Raw genomic sequence first — 15513 nt, 5'->3', positions numbered from 1 at the left:
ATCTTTCCGGAACTTTCTCGATGCTGAATGGCATCCAAACGGAAAGAGTTCTGCGCGTGTATGTGTCGATCCTTCGCCGTCCACCTCCTCCAGCACGTTAGGCAACGATGTTGTCTTGTCGATGTCCTCACGAAAAATGAATGTGTCTCACCACCAGAATATCGCTTAAGTATGCTTTTTGTGTGTGATTGAATCGAGAGAAGGTGTGGTTTACGATGGCAATTTGGAAGGCATACTAGAGGGGAATGAACTCTCTGAGCTCGAAACTTTCGGCGACTGAGCAATAATCGATTGCTTACGCATACAATATTGGATACGGAAATATCCTACTGATGGGGAAGAATAATCTTCAGAAGCTTTCCTGCTAATTACACTTGGTTGAAAAATCACAAAACCAAATGTATTTGGTCACAGTGTTACATGGATGGAAAACATTCAAATAAACTCTTTCACATGAATGTATTTTTAAATTCCCAGAGGAACTGGCAGATTATTTTCCAGAAAAGATTAGATCTTTCCGGAACTTTCTCGATGCTGAATGGCATCCAAACGGAAAGAGTTCTGCGCGTGTATGTGTCGATCCTTCGCCGTCCACCTCCTCCAGCACGTTAGGCAACGATGTTGTCTTGTCGATGTCCTCACGAAAAATGAATGTGTCTCACCACCAGAATATCGCTTAAGTATGCTTTTTGTGTGTGATTGAATCGAGAGAAGGTGTGGTTTACGATGGCAATTTGGAAGGCATACTAGAGGGGAATGAACTCTCTGAGCTCGAAACTTTCGGCGACTGAGCAATAATCGATTGCTTACGCATACAATATTGGATACGGAAATATCCTACTGATGGGGAAGAATAATCTTCAGAAGCTTTCCTGCTAATTACACTTGGTTGAAAAATTACAAAATCAAATGTATTTGATCGCTGTGTTATATGGTTAGAAAACATTCAAATAAACTCTTTCACATGAATGTATTTTTAAATTCCCAGAGGAACTGGCAGATTATTTTCCAGAAATGATTAGATCTTTCCGGAACTTTCTCGATGCTGAATGGAAAGCCAAACGGAAAGAATTCCGCGCGTGTATGTGTGTGTAGCGATGTCTTCCCGGGGAACCGTTTGTGGCATCACTCTCCTCCTGATGGATTCCGTTCTGGCCTAGGGTGCACAAACAGGTGACACCGTTCATCCGCGCTTTCATGATAAACGAAGAGCTTCACCACAACAGCGACAACATGCTCCCATCGCTGTTCAATTAGAACTGAGTGGATTTCCGAGCGGCGCTCGCTTATATACCGATTGGTGATTTCAATAGCTTGTTTTGAAAGCAATTTTAAGACTATTGAAACAAGTTTTTGGATCAAAAAGTAACAAGTATAGAAGGCGTAGACATTTTATCTTTCGAATGAAATGTCTATCATACCATTTCGTTCAGTTGTTTAAGAGCTATTAACGCTCAAAATCTCGGTCTCCGGCGTAACGCTTTCGTTTTCGAAACTTTGATTTTACACCCCGGTATAGAAATGAAAGACGTAGTCTTACGTCAAAAATCATTTCAGAGATTATTCTACTAAGCAGTTGTTTCTAAAATTTCACAGTATTATAGAATAATATCCGAAGGTATAAACAAGCGACTTATATAAAATAACAGCGTAGTTCTACGTCAACAATGCGGTCGTATCTTGGACACAACCTCCTATAATTTTTTTCAAATAGTGTAGCGAATAGTCTTTTTTAAAGCTACTGGCGAATTTTTGTGCGGTCCCTATCTCTCGCACAAAAACAGGTTTATCTGTAGAAGAAATAAAACCCACGATATTAAGCGGGAAACCTACCTCGAATCCAATGCTGCCATTGAGCGCAATCTTGATCGGATTGGTGTGATTAGTGGCCTGCATCAGTGTCGCGAAGTGGCTGATGCCGATCTCCTCGAGCGATGATTTCCGTCTGCCGGTGTTGCCGATGTTGGGAAGTCCCTGACGCAGCGAGTTCGATCGTCGCAGCAGGATATCGCTATCGATCTGTGGAGACAGAAACTGCATGGATTGAGTGGCTTTTGCTAGCGGCACATCCAAAGCGGTCGATCTACTGCGGCTAAGTCTGCTTACCCTGAGGGAATTGCTTCGTCCCCTCATCTGTCCCATTGCATTAGGACTATCTGGAAGAGACAAAGAATTCGATTTTGTTGTGACCAACGGGGGAGCACGCGGCGTTACGTAACCTGACATCGGCTGAGGGCCACCAATGGTGTTCAGGCCGATGCCCGATCCACGCCGGGAGCCAGCCGCCGCCGCCGCCAGGTTAATATTCGAGCAGAATGATATGTTTGACTTGCGACGTGAGTTGTGTCTTTCGAACGTTTTCTGGGCGGAGAATGGCGAGGGGCGCACGAGATAGCTGCAACGGGGGAGAAAGGGAAAGCATCAAACTGTGCTTATCACACTCTAACTATGCTGCAATGATAACAAACGAGCACTCACATTATGTCCCCCTCCTCCAGCTTCAAGTCGCAGGATGGATTGATAATCACGTAGGACAGGTGATTCCGTTTCTCGCTCACGTCGTCATAATCGATGCTGGGCAGATTGAGCGATTCCATGCGACTCCGGACCAGGTTTGCAATCTCCGCCCGTTCGATTTGCTGCATATGATTGTCACGCGCTTCGTCGACCATATTGATTGAGTACTGTTTTTTTTTGCGGGTTGGCAAATTTTGTTTGATTGATATCCACCCATTTACAGATATTGAATAAGAAGAATCAACAGATATACACATTTATATATATTTATCGTCCGACATTCGATAGTGGGAAGATAAGGAGAGACAGAAAACAGAGAAAATGAAAAGACCAGATTAGTATATTTTAGAGATGTTTAGCCCTCCGCATTCGCGGCGCTTTTCGAACCATCAATATCCAGGAAGGAAGGTGCATCTTAAGGTAGAACTAAACATAAACTCGTTACTGTACAGAAATTCTATTGCTAATTCTAATCGTAATTTTTTTTTCGTTCAGAAGTATTAACACAAAACGACACAAAGCCGAAACAGCGCAGTCAAATTTAACACCCAACCGAACAAATTAATAATAGTGAAAATTATTTTTGGTTTGTTAATCAGCGGTCGAATTATACAGTGCAAATTCCGATCAGTGTTTGTGGGTGGCGTCAGCTGGATAGAGTCGAACAGGTTTCGAGCCACCAATGTGTGTGTTGGGAACAGTTAGCAGCAAATTGAAGCTAATTTAACTTTTTCTACCTTATCTGAAAGTGTACTGTGAGTGAGTGTGTTTGTTTGTTGTGTGTTATCGTTTCGAGCGGTACTGCGGGACTTCACTTTTGCCAATTGGTTCAGACAAATAGTTCGAGAGTCAATTTTTCTGATGAGTTAGACAGTAGCGAACATTCCGAACACAAATCGTTTTTTTTTTCTTCCATTCATCTGCCCGAAACAACTATCGAAATACGAGAACAGCACTAATTCTACTAGAACGAGAAAGGTGGAGAGGGTGTTTGTTTTTTGCATTGGCGAAAGCTTCACGAATATCTAGCATAGCTATTTGAACGTTATTATGGTACAAAAGTATACGATTCGGACAGTGATAGTCTGAGATTGGTGTGGGCATCTCAGCCGTTAGTTCCATTACTATGCAAATGATTTCAAGAGGAAACCTCTCAATACAGAGAGGAGACATTCCCATTCACGATAGAAGTACTACACATTATGTAGTTATAGTGATGGATTAGCTGGTACTTACCCCCGGGCAACGCTTGTAAGATCTGAATGATGTCTGTTTGTGAGTGGTTTTGGGTAATTGTTTTGAGTGCTGTTCTTGAGAAGGCTGTGTTAGGTTGTGCATGATGTTATTTGGAGGTGTGTTTTTTTTGTCTGTGGATTCTTTGAAGTTGGATGGGTTTTGGTTTTTTATGTGTCATGCCTCGCTCAAATTCAAATGATTAACAATTGTTTTCAACTATGCGTGAAGGGTAAATATGTTTTCCACTTCAGATGATTTAATTTAGTGTTGGATAGTATGCAAAGCCTTTTCTAAATTAAACAGAATATTTTCGAAATAACCAATTACCTAGAGTTGACAGAAGTACATCTTTTACTCACAGTATGTTTTTTGCATTGGGTGTTGGATTTTGTATTCAACAGCAATTCAGCGCAAAATTAATAGACCACTGCTCAGATCGTCTCCGATTCATTCTAAGTGGTGTAATCCAAAATTACAGTTTTCATTATCATGACCAATTTTAATTGCGAATAGTTTTTTTATAACGACGTATCCACAATGATTTCTCTTTATTTGAAAGACAGGTGGATATGGTCGAGGACATCACCGGAGAGACAGTCAACGGCTGTCAATTTAAATATATTCATTTGTTCCAATATTTCAAATGATATTATGACTTATTCGTAAAGTAATCTAACTGGAAAATGAATAACTGGAAAAATTCACACTTCGTGAACATTTTGGTGGTTATGATAAGAATCTTTGGTGTTGCTGGATAATAACTTCGATTTTCTACACAATTTCTCGATTCCTTATCTCTTCCTGTTGGCTTCTTCGGTTGGCTTTGTCTACCAGAAGCTTTAAGCATTTCAATTTAGCAATACACCGGGTTCTTTATAAGCACTATACTAATGTTTAATGAAATGTGATGAGATCCCCTCACTGAATCAGTCATGCTTGATTACGGATTCAAAAATTCATGGTGGGGCCGTTATGCGTAGAATATCAACATGGGACAATTGAACTTGATGTTGTTTTTTGATGTAAGATAATTATTTTTGCGTTTTTCCGAAAGATAATGCATAGAAACATCGTTTTATGAAGAAATGAGTGATCTGCATCACCTTCGCAGAATATAAATCTCATTGTTATTAGGCCTTCGCTAACAAGGTGTACTACACGTGTTCTGTTAAACTTTTTCTTATTTGTTTGAGAATTAGTTCGTTCTTCCAACCCAGAAAAGAGTGCATTAGGCCTGCTGAAAGTGTGACATGAAATTCTTGTACTTGAACCGACTTATTCGATATGGTTCTACAAAAAATACATGGCGGGACAGTTATGTATAGAATAACAATATGGGACAATTGATCTTGACTTTTTTTAAGCGTTTTATGAGCGTTTTAAAAGTGAAAATCGTCAAAAAGTAAAATGGGACAACTATGCGTAGAACGGCAGTAGTTGGAAAATCAATGAACTTTCGAATTTATGAAAAATGAAACAAATCTTCGTTGAAAATACTTACTCAAAAAATGAGCTTTTATTTTTTTTCAAATTTTTTAGTGGTTGAGTTATGATCATATGCGTAGATAGAATTTTTCATGAAACATGATCCTCTAGTACCCTCTGAGGGATTCTAAAAAAACCACCCAACACCAGTCTATAATAATGGATGTTTTGAGTATAGAGCTTCAAGTAGGTAACGCTTCAACACATTTATTTAGTTTCGAGAAACTCATCACATCACGTCCTTTTACGTTTGATATGATGCCTAGGACTACCAAAATATGTGAACGGAAGAATTGTCAAATGATCATTGTATTTTACATTTCTCTCTGAAATTATTGCAAATCTCATGTTTACGTAGTTCTCGAACAGCGAAAGTTCATTCACTTCTAGTATCTGAAATGTCGATTTTCCCAGGCTTCTCAGTACAAAAGTACTCGCAGTTTGCATACATTCGCAATGCGGATTCCCCCAGGCACATTGATTTTGAAGTCCGTATTAGGGAAACCTAGCTCGGTGGGAATAAAAATATCCCCTACTTGCATGTATATTTGCAAAGTGGATTCCCAAAGGTACATTGATTTAGAAGTCTGTGTTGGGGAAATCGTACTTCGGGCCAATCAAAACTTGGCAGTTAGGGCGTTTAGATAACACTTGACATTTTACAGTTATACAATTGTTTATCTAATGAAAAATTACATTTTATTGATTGAAATAGACGCATAAAAATATTTCCTATCAATTGATGCAAACATCTTTCCGATCTATTATGAAATGTTCGAGTTATAAGCATTCGAAATCTTTCATTTTTTCCTGCATGTTGTGTGTTTAGGTTTTCATTTCACCCCCGTATACTCCGGTTAGACGTAGTCCCACGTCAATACTCCCGACTTGCATGTATATTTCCACGGCGGATTTCCACATGTACAACGATTTTGAAGTCTGTGCTGGGGAAACCGTAAACCGGGCCAATCGAAACTTGGCAGTTAGGGCGTTTAGATAAGGCTTGACATTTTACAGTTATTCAATTGTTCATCTCATGAAAAAAAAATATTTTATTAATTGTGATAGACGGGTAGAAATATTTCTTATCAATTGATGCAGAGTTTAGCGAATTGTAATGTATAGCATATCAAAAAAAATCTTAGAGAATATCCGATTCGATTGGTATGCAAATCATGAGAATTCGCTTACAGTGTTATTAACGTTAACTTTATTTCATAAAAACGTGATCTGTTTTCTGATTTGGCACCCTTCCTGAAAGGCGTAGTTCTACTTCGAAAAATAATCCAGTGTATTCTACAGATAAATTAAGAAACTGTAAAATTGAATAAAAATAATACAATGCGAAAATACTTACAAAAAATATTCTTTCTCAAAGACCCAGTGTTCAGATTTTTCATTCCATTATTTTTATTTATGACCCCATACAACTATCCTTCATTCCATATCACAAGAAGCTATAGGGTTGTAATTTTTTGAAGGAAAGGTAATTAAGGGAAAATAGTTTCCACTAAAATTATCTATATTATAACAAAAAATGACTTGATATGTATCTAGTAAACAAAGCTTGAATAACATCGGAGAGAATTGGCTCAGGATCGATCTTTTATGACGTCACGGAACTTTTATTGTATGTTTATTGGAGTGTCAAGGAAAATGGCCATCTCGAGTTTTCAAACGGAATTTTCTTGAAAATATCGTTTCCCACGAAAAACTACCCTGTGTAAAATATCAGCTCAATCGGACTTCATTTACTAGTGCCACAAACGTCGAAATTTGATTTTTTTTAAACCGCAAAATCACTCGAGGGGGGAACACATGAGATCGGGGTTTAAAAAAATGTTATGCCAAATGTTTTAAAATTGCTTGAATTGTTGAGATTTACTGTTATCTTAAAAAAAATTTTTGTCAAAAATCGACTTTTCAGACGAAAAACGATCGAGTAGCAAAATGTTAATTTTTTACTTGATTTTTTTTTATCAAAACGGTATGGATTTTTTTTTGGTTTTCAAACAAAATTTTGACGTTTGTGACACTAGTAAATGAAATCCGAGGAGCTGATATTTTGCACAGGGTTGTTTTTCGTGGTAATATTTCGCATAGGGTATTTTATCGTGAAGAACAACACAGAATCTTCCGTATGAAAAATCAAGATGACCATTTTCATTGGCACCATAATCCATACGTTTTGCATCGTATTCCGATAAAATGACGTCCCAGAGAGTAAATTTTTGGCAACAAATTTTTTTTCGGTATAACAGTAGATCTCGATGTATCATGCAACTTGAAGACATTTAGCATCAATTTTTTTTTTGAAACGCCGCTTTCATGTACATCTCCCCTTCTCTTAGGCTGTGCGACATTAGTAAATAACTAAGCAGATATTTTGCACAGGGTAGAATTTTTAAGAAAGTTCGGTTTCAAAATTCGAACACATTATCCCATACTTCCGTTGACACTCTAATGTTTATACAAAAGAAGAAGGACCAAGTCGCAAAATTAAAAATTTCGAGTTATTGATTGCATTTGGTTAAGCATTACGCGTACAGCACGAATAGCGTATTGAAATTGTTTTGAACGCTCAATGAAAGCCCCTTATGACGCCAAACTTCAAGCTCGTTTTTCTCGAAATCAGAAATATGTCACATGGTCCGGTTTGACTTAACACCGACCATATAGAAATAACACTGAAATAGCAGTAGCGCGTATGTCCAATGACAGACAACTAGCAAGATGTTTTCAATCTCAAATGCATTTCCTCTGAGCTTTTTCTAAATATATATTTTAAATATATTGTTTTATTTTCTTCTCCTAAAGGGTGTGTCACATCAAATTGCATTACGGAAAAAACGCTGTAGAAATTTAATTTTTAGGAATTATATCTTTAGCTTTCGCTTATAATCAGATAAGAGTGTATAGATCACGTTGGCCATGCTTCACTGTCAATTTTCGCGTAAATTTGGAAAAATGTCGTCGAACGAAAAAGAGCGTCGTGAATTAATCCTGTGCACTCATTTCGAGAATCCGGAGTTGTCACATCGGGACATCGGTATGATGCTGGGAATCGTCCAATCCACGGTTAGCAGAGTACTAAAACGAAGACGCGAGCCCGGAAGCTGTACACCGAAATGCTGACGAAGCCGCATTGCCTGGTAATGGACGACGAAACCTACGTCAATGCGGACTTTCGTCAGCTGCCGGGCCTGTTGTTCTTCTCCGCAGAGGACAAATTCAGCGTTCCGTAGGAGATTCGCAAGCAGAAACTATCCAAGTTTGCCAAAAAGTACATGGTGTGGCAAGCGATCTGCTCTTGCGGAAAGCGGAGCGCCCCGTTCGTGATGACCGGCACGGTAAACGGGCAGGTTTACCTTAAGGAGTGCCTACAGAAGCGCTTACTACCACTATTGAAGCAGCACGAGGGCCCGACCATCTTCTGGCCGGATCTCGCTTCGTGCCACTATTCAAAGGACGTGTTAGAGTGGTACGAAGCCAACGGGGTCACCTTCGTGCCAAAGGAAATGAACCCGCCCAACGCGCCGAAGCTTCACCCAATAGAGAAATATTGGGCGATTATGAAGCAGGCCCTCCGGAAGAACCCAAAAGTTGTCAAATCGGAGGCGGACTTCAAGAGAAAATGGATTTCTGTTAAAAAAAACTACAACCTGACGTTGTACAGAACCTTATGGACGGGGTAAAGAGGAAGGTGCGAGCATACGGGCTTGGGCTCGAAGTATGAATAAAAAGAAAATGCCAAAAGTTGTTTAATAGTTTTTATTTTACTGTCTAAAATTTTCAAAACGATCGGTCTACTGGGCGAATTTCTACAGCGTTTTTTCCGTGATGCAATTTGATGTGACACACCCTTTACGTGAATACATACCTATCTACCTGAAATATGAATTAGATCACTGTTTACTCTTTATAAACATGTTGGGAGTTCTGAAAAGAACCTTTGGTGTTGTTGTTTTTGCGTTTTTTTTACAAACTTTCTCATTTTTTTCTCACTGTCTCATAGTTGATTCTTGATTTTTTTCTGAAGGCTTTGTACTTATTGAATGTTCAACGCCGGGCATCTTTTGGCGTATGCACATATCGTACAATCAAAATGATGTCTGTGATAGGGAATGCATAGGTGGTCATCAGCTCATTCACTATCATATATTTCACCATTGAGCACATTACCGTATCTTAAACTGTGGTTTCGGAGACGAATGAATTGTAAGATTTGTAGTCTCCGCAAACAAAGTAAATAAACATGAAAAAGAACTGAGGTTTCGGAGACGAACTCTACGATCTGTCGGGAAATAGACGAGTTATAAACGTTCTGAAAAACTAACAGTAAATACAGGGATGGATGACCTTCGGATTAAAGTCCTTTAAAATTAGAACAGAGCAGCAGGAAATACATAGCTCATCATGTTGCTCCTTAGTTATGTTTTTATACAATGCAGATGTAACGTCAATCAATTTTCAACATCCGTTATCAACCAAAGAAAGCAGTTCTTGCTACCGAGAAATTTCGTTAATGCCATCCTGCATACAATGTGTTGTAATTTGAAGCAACTTTTAATTCGGAAACCATGTATGGGTTTGTGAAAACTGTATGATCAATTTAAAAGACCCCAACCACCAGTAAGTTCAAAAACAAGCAAAAACAAAATAATTCAGTTCATATTATATGTCATATTATATCACTTTAGAATGCATTGGTATTGTGAATAACTTTTAATAAATCTTCTTTGAATGGTTTAATGGCCCTAAAAAGCGCCGTGTTTTACGGTGGCTGGTTTTGCCACCAAAGCAGTTTGTATAAATAAACTTTTTCCTTCTTCTACCTGCTGCCGTTTTGCGATTGCGTTTGCCACTCGCTGAAACTAGTTGTTGCCACCGAACCGAATGTGGTATGTTCTGTAGGCGGGTTTTCTTATTGTCGTGAGCAGCTTTGCAAGCCAACTCGAGCACTCCGGCGGCCGAAACTCTATAACCACTGTTAGGTATACTGGTGCTCCGGCACCAATCCGTTCGGCCTAGTTACCCTTGCGGAGCAATCAGTGAATGCGACCAACAGGGAACTGCAGACCTTAACTTGTCCTCCTACGTCACGTCCACACGTCCACGTTGCTGCTTGTGTTGCTTTGTTGATGTGATGCGATGCGATGTGAAACGATGCCATACAACCACATTGATTTACGGTTTGAAAGAGAATGATATATTTTTCAGCGGGTAAAATGGGTCCTGTAATTGAACATTTGCGATGACAGTGGTACAGTGAAAGTCGGCACTGTGTGGTCATAATTTGGACCTCGAACTCTATGTTTACAAAAATATCCAACTAAATATGTCGCATTACAGGTCCGTCCAATTAGCTAAATGTCGAGCTAAATGTAAATTACTGTACTTTCAATCTAGAAGCAATTTAAGAATTGGTGAAAATTGAATAATCGGGAAAGTCCCCAACCATCAATGAGCTCAGCACAACTGCCAAATTCTCATACTCATCATATCCTGGCAAACAAATTATGAAAAAATCAATTTGTGTTTTGTTATTAGTTTGGATATTGTTTTAGAAAGCATCGAACTGTATTTCGTTAACTCTTTTTTGGAAGGTTTAATGGCCCTGAAAAGCGCCGTGTTTTATGGTATGGTTCCAAATTATGAAAAAATCAATTTGTGTTTTATTATTAGTTTGGATATTGTTTTAGAAAGCATCGAACTGTATTTCGTTAACTCTTTTTTGGAAGGTTTAATGGCCCTGTTTTATGGTATGGTTCAAAATTAGAAAACTTAGTATTGTGGTTTTGAAAAAAAAAAAACCATTTCGAACGCCCTCGATGCCGCCTTGTCTCGCGTCGCGTCTTAGTAAATGCTGTTTCTACTGCTATCAAGAGGTGTTTTTAACGACCCGACACACGATTTCCAACAACAGGTACCATGGGATTACCATCAAAATGGCAACAATGGCAATATTTTAATTTCTCGAGTACATTGATGAATCAATTTTGCTGAAAACAAGAAGAATTAATGGTAAATATGACATAAAATGTCATTTTGACAGTAGGGCATTTGATATCAATCCGTTTGACATAATACAAGCCTGTTTTACTGCACCAAAACTGTGATTCTATTTTATTTTATTCGGAAGCATGTTGCTTAGTTCGAATAATACAATGCAGCAAGCATTAACCGTTTCTCTACGAGCGTTGTCTTTAGGGGCTGTCCACTTACCACGTGGACAGAAAAAGCACGATTTTAGACTCCCCCTCCCACTCCGTGGACAAGCGTGGACATTTTCATACCCCTACCACCCTTTGTCCACGTGGAAATTTTTCACTTTTTAATTAAAATAACTAAGGAAATAACTGAATTGCGCCTAAATTCCATTTAAATTTATTTTATTTCAAGTTTTACTAGCTGTAAACTGCTGTACCAGCTTTGCTATGGCGCATTGTTGTTTTACGGTAGAGAAATGAGTAGAGTAACAAAGCATTTCATTTAATTCTGAAATACTTGTGAGTAAACAATTTTTTTTTCCATTTTTCCATTATCAGCGAAGATATGCAGGCTATCTTGTTTACCAACACGGAAACTCGTAATGTACTGTTGACCAGGTGAGGAACAATCCGCATCTGAATATAAACTACCCAACTTTAAAGATCGATCTTGAGCTTTACTAATTGTGATTGCAAACACCAATCGAATAAAAATAAATGGATTCAAAATTATTTTCAAATACAGTTTCAGTTCAGGATTTTTTCAACACTTGCAATAAAATGTGTTGATATCACATAGAATACACAGATACAATAATGTCAATTTAAGTTCACAGTTTTATTTCAGGAGTGTACTTACGAGGAATGGCTATTTAATAACGAGACTGGTTATGAAAAAGGGTTATATTTTAAAAATTACGGCGCAACGATATGGTCCCCTTCAATATACTCCCCTAGGATCCACACACACCTTTCCAAACATTTTTAACATTGTTCGCAGTGCTGTGACAAAAGCGTGTTTTCGTACGTTTATAGCAGACCCTTCAAGCTACCGAACGCACTATTCGTTTTTCTCCCACCCCTATAGGGCGCCCTCCAGGCGCGCAGTCTCGTTGTTTAATAGCCATACCTCGTATTCCATCTGAAAATCCACTAACATATTCGCCAGTAATAATCCAATTGACCTGATTGATTCGCTTCCATTCGGTTCAAATGAAATTCCAGTAGAATCTTTTTCACAAAGATATTCTCGATCTAATGAAAAATTATCCTTTCATTTTGGATTGTGAATATTTCATGACATAACGATCGCACATCAAATCGATGGACAGTTTTGAAATGTTCTATACAAGAGCCATTTATTGCTTTGACAAATGCATCGTTCATGATAGAGTTACAGCGTTCTAAAACCCACTCAAAATTTTCGATGTTGCATCCTGGTCCTTTTTTTTTTGTTGAGTGCAGATTAGGATTGGGCGATCTTTATAAAAAGATCGATCTTATCGAATCGATTTTTCAAACGGCGTTGGGATCGATCCACTGATTTAATCGGTACCAAAAAATCGATCTTTGCTGAATCGATCTTTGCCGAATCGATTTTTGAAAAATTAAAAACTTTTTTTCGATTTATTTGTTGATTCTATATGAATGTCGTCTTTTGTTTAAACAGGGAACACAAAATTCATTTTTCTATTCAAACATCAAATGCATTTTGTTTTGTTTCTCAGCATGAAGACCACAGCCACAGGGCATTCACCTTATGCCGTCAGGTAGTCTTTTTATTAAATAAATTAATTTAAAAAAGTATTCTTAGAAATTGAACAACCACCCAGCACTCAGCTGACAATGATCCCATAAAAACCAATCGTGCCATACATCAGTTCTAGAAAACAACCTTTCGCCTGTAATTTATGTCAACATCAGGTTCAATGATCCTTTCCGCAACCGGTTACAGTTCATCCCCTCATTAGCTGCCGCTAGTTCTTTCTCTGTCAGCATTTTTACAGAAGTAAATCGTAGAAGAAGTGATCCAAATGTTGACATTATGTTTAAAACAAATGTTAGGTGGCCTTTGGTGAGTAAAACATCGATGTATGCTGAAAAATAAATCTACAAAAAGATCGAATAGATCGAAAGCACGAAAATTCGATTTTTTCGATTTTCTCGAGTACGAAAGATCGATCCAAAAAATCGGAAATCGGAATGGAAAAGATCGATCTTCTAAGAATCGATTCGAGATCGCCCAATCCTAGTGCAGATCTTTGCCCACTCCGGAATATGATCGATCATTTGCTGTTTTCATCTGTCATTTGCCGATTCATCTTCACTCTGAATTTCTGATTCAATTTATGTCGGTAGCCCAATACGAAACCTTTTCCGACATAGTTCGGAAAATTGAGGGCATTGAAAGCGTATCAAAATATTTTATTATTTTTCAAATCCTTATCGGCCATTCTGCAATTCATTAACCTTTTGCGGTCGTATGTCTGCTCTCAGCCACCACAGCGAGGAATCATACTAAATACTTTATCCAACCGCATGCAATAATTTACACTACTTTTGTACGATTTTCAATGTCTAGTGAATTTGATCATGAATTAATACGCAGTTTCTATTGATAATAGACAACGGTACTCGGTGTAAACAAAAGATTATTAGCGTGAGAGATAAGAGGATCATAGGAAATTTTGACGACTATTGGAGCATGGAGCATATTTTGCAAATGTAAAGATTAAATCCTAGAAATTGAAAAATTCCAAAATTTTAGAACATTGTTGCTTTTCGAGGTTTTACACGTCATTTTGCATGAAACAGACATTTTCATTCCAAAACTAACTGTTTTCGAGTTAGAAAAAAATCTATAGAAAATTATATTTGATGAATAAACCATATTCTTCTTCTTCTTCTTCAATGGCACTAACGTTCCTAGAGGAACTTCGCCGTCTCAACGTAGTATTACTTGCGTCATTTTTTATTAGTACTTAGTTGAGATTTCTATGCCAAATAACACGCCTTGAATGCATTCTGAGTGGCAAGCTCTAGAATACGCGTGATCACAGTGCAAGTCGGAGGAAATTTCTATGACGAAAATCCCCCGACCAGAACGGGAATCGAACCCGAACACCCGGCATGTTAGTTATGACGCTAACCACTCGACCACGGGAGCAATAACCATATGCGTATGTGAAAAAATATTTATTGTTCATGTCCACGTGGACATAGTCTATACCCCTTCCTCCCTCTCCGTGGACAAGCGTGCATATTTTGATACCCCCTACCCCCCTAAAGTTGTCCACTTGGTATGTGGACAGCCCCTTAGACGATATCAGGCTGATATTGCACATCGATCACTGCAGCGCGATATGCATACTTTTCGGCGCAGTGCTTCGTACAGCGGTAGCACTTCGACGGAGCACACTGCCGTAGTAAAAGGGTTAAGATTAGTGTCATGTATTGTGTGTGTGTGTGTGTGTGTGTGTGTGTGTGTGTGTGTGTGTGTGAATGTGTATGTTTGCGTATGTATGTAAATATCATATAAATGGTAACAATTGCGCCAAAAGTGGAAAGCCAAAAAGTATTTTCGAGAAAAACACGAAAGATAAAGAGGAACCCCCAAAAGCGGTACGGATAGACAATAGACAGCAGAAAATTTTCTAACAGCAAACAAACAGAAATATATTTTTGGAAATGTATTTTTTTGTCATTCTAGGGATGTTAGTTCCGTTCCGTGATAATGGGACGAACAGTTTTACAGCTTCGAATCCTCGGTTAGTGGATCGGTACGCTGGTTTGCAAGGGGCTAGTTTCTCTATCTTGTTATTTTTGTGTTTGTTTCAATTATCTGATTACATCGGTTCGAATTAGGTCGTGATTCGGTGATGAAATTCATTTCAATTGTTTTATATATTCAAAAATTGCAGGTGAGTCGCTAGTGTGTGGATTCAAGTGGCAGCGGTGTCGGTTGGTGATCGAAAGTTTAAGGCAGAGGTTGATCGGTTATTATTATTATCGCTTGATTGATTTTTTTTCGTTTTAACATTATGGTGGTGGTGACAGGGCGTGACAGGGTGTTCGGGAGGGGTGGTACCACAGACAGTTAGTAACTTACGCTCGATCCCCGGCGGGCGGTACATCCCCCGAGACAGGATGACGATTTGCGCACCGATGAGGGTGGCGGCCGATAGGTGACGCCGCGAAGGTTCGCCTCGGCGACCCCTTTAATCGGTACGCCGGTGGCCGAAGTGCTGCTGGCGGTTGCCGTCGTAGTCACCACTTCCTCTTCATA

At 38.7% G+C, this 15513-nt stretch overlaps 1 protein-coding gene across 27 annotated transcripts in view; it reads right to left on the bottom strand.

Moving 5' to 3' along the window:
• The window catches only part of LOC129769127 (potassium channel subfamily T member 2), a 569383-nt gene that overhangs the window by 20334 nt on the left and 533536 nt on the right, over nt 1-15513 (bottom strand). For 15 of the 27 annotated variants that reach the window (XM_055771174.1, XM_055771188.1, XM_055771186.1 and 12 more), the window contains 4 exons: nt 15337-15513; nt 2479-2684; nt 2107-2395; nt 1834-2034 (listed from right to left, as the gene is read on the bottom strand). In XM_055771174.1, the coding sequence (XP_055627149.1) occupies nt 1834-2034; nt 2107-2395; nt 2479-2684; nt 15337-15513 (873 nt within the window). Of the gene's footprint in view, nt 1-1833; nt 2035-2106; nt 2396-2478; nt 2685-15336 lie in introns of those variants that run through there. The other 12 variants (XM_055771195.1, XM_055771196.1, XM_055771202.1 and 9 more) reach the window with 6 other exon arrangements.

This window comes from Toxorhynchites rutilus, chromosome 2 (genome assembly GCF_029784135.1).
Source record: "Toxorhynchites rutilus septentrionalis strain SRP chromosome 2, ASM2978413v1, whole genome shotgun sequence".
Classification (NCBI taxonomy): Eukaryota; Metazoa; Arthropoda; class Insecta; order Diptera; family Culicidae; genus Toxorhynchites; species Toxorhynchites rutilus.
Note: the sequence above shows the minus strand (reverse complement) of the source record. Positions and strands in the feature narration are given on the sequence as shown.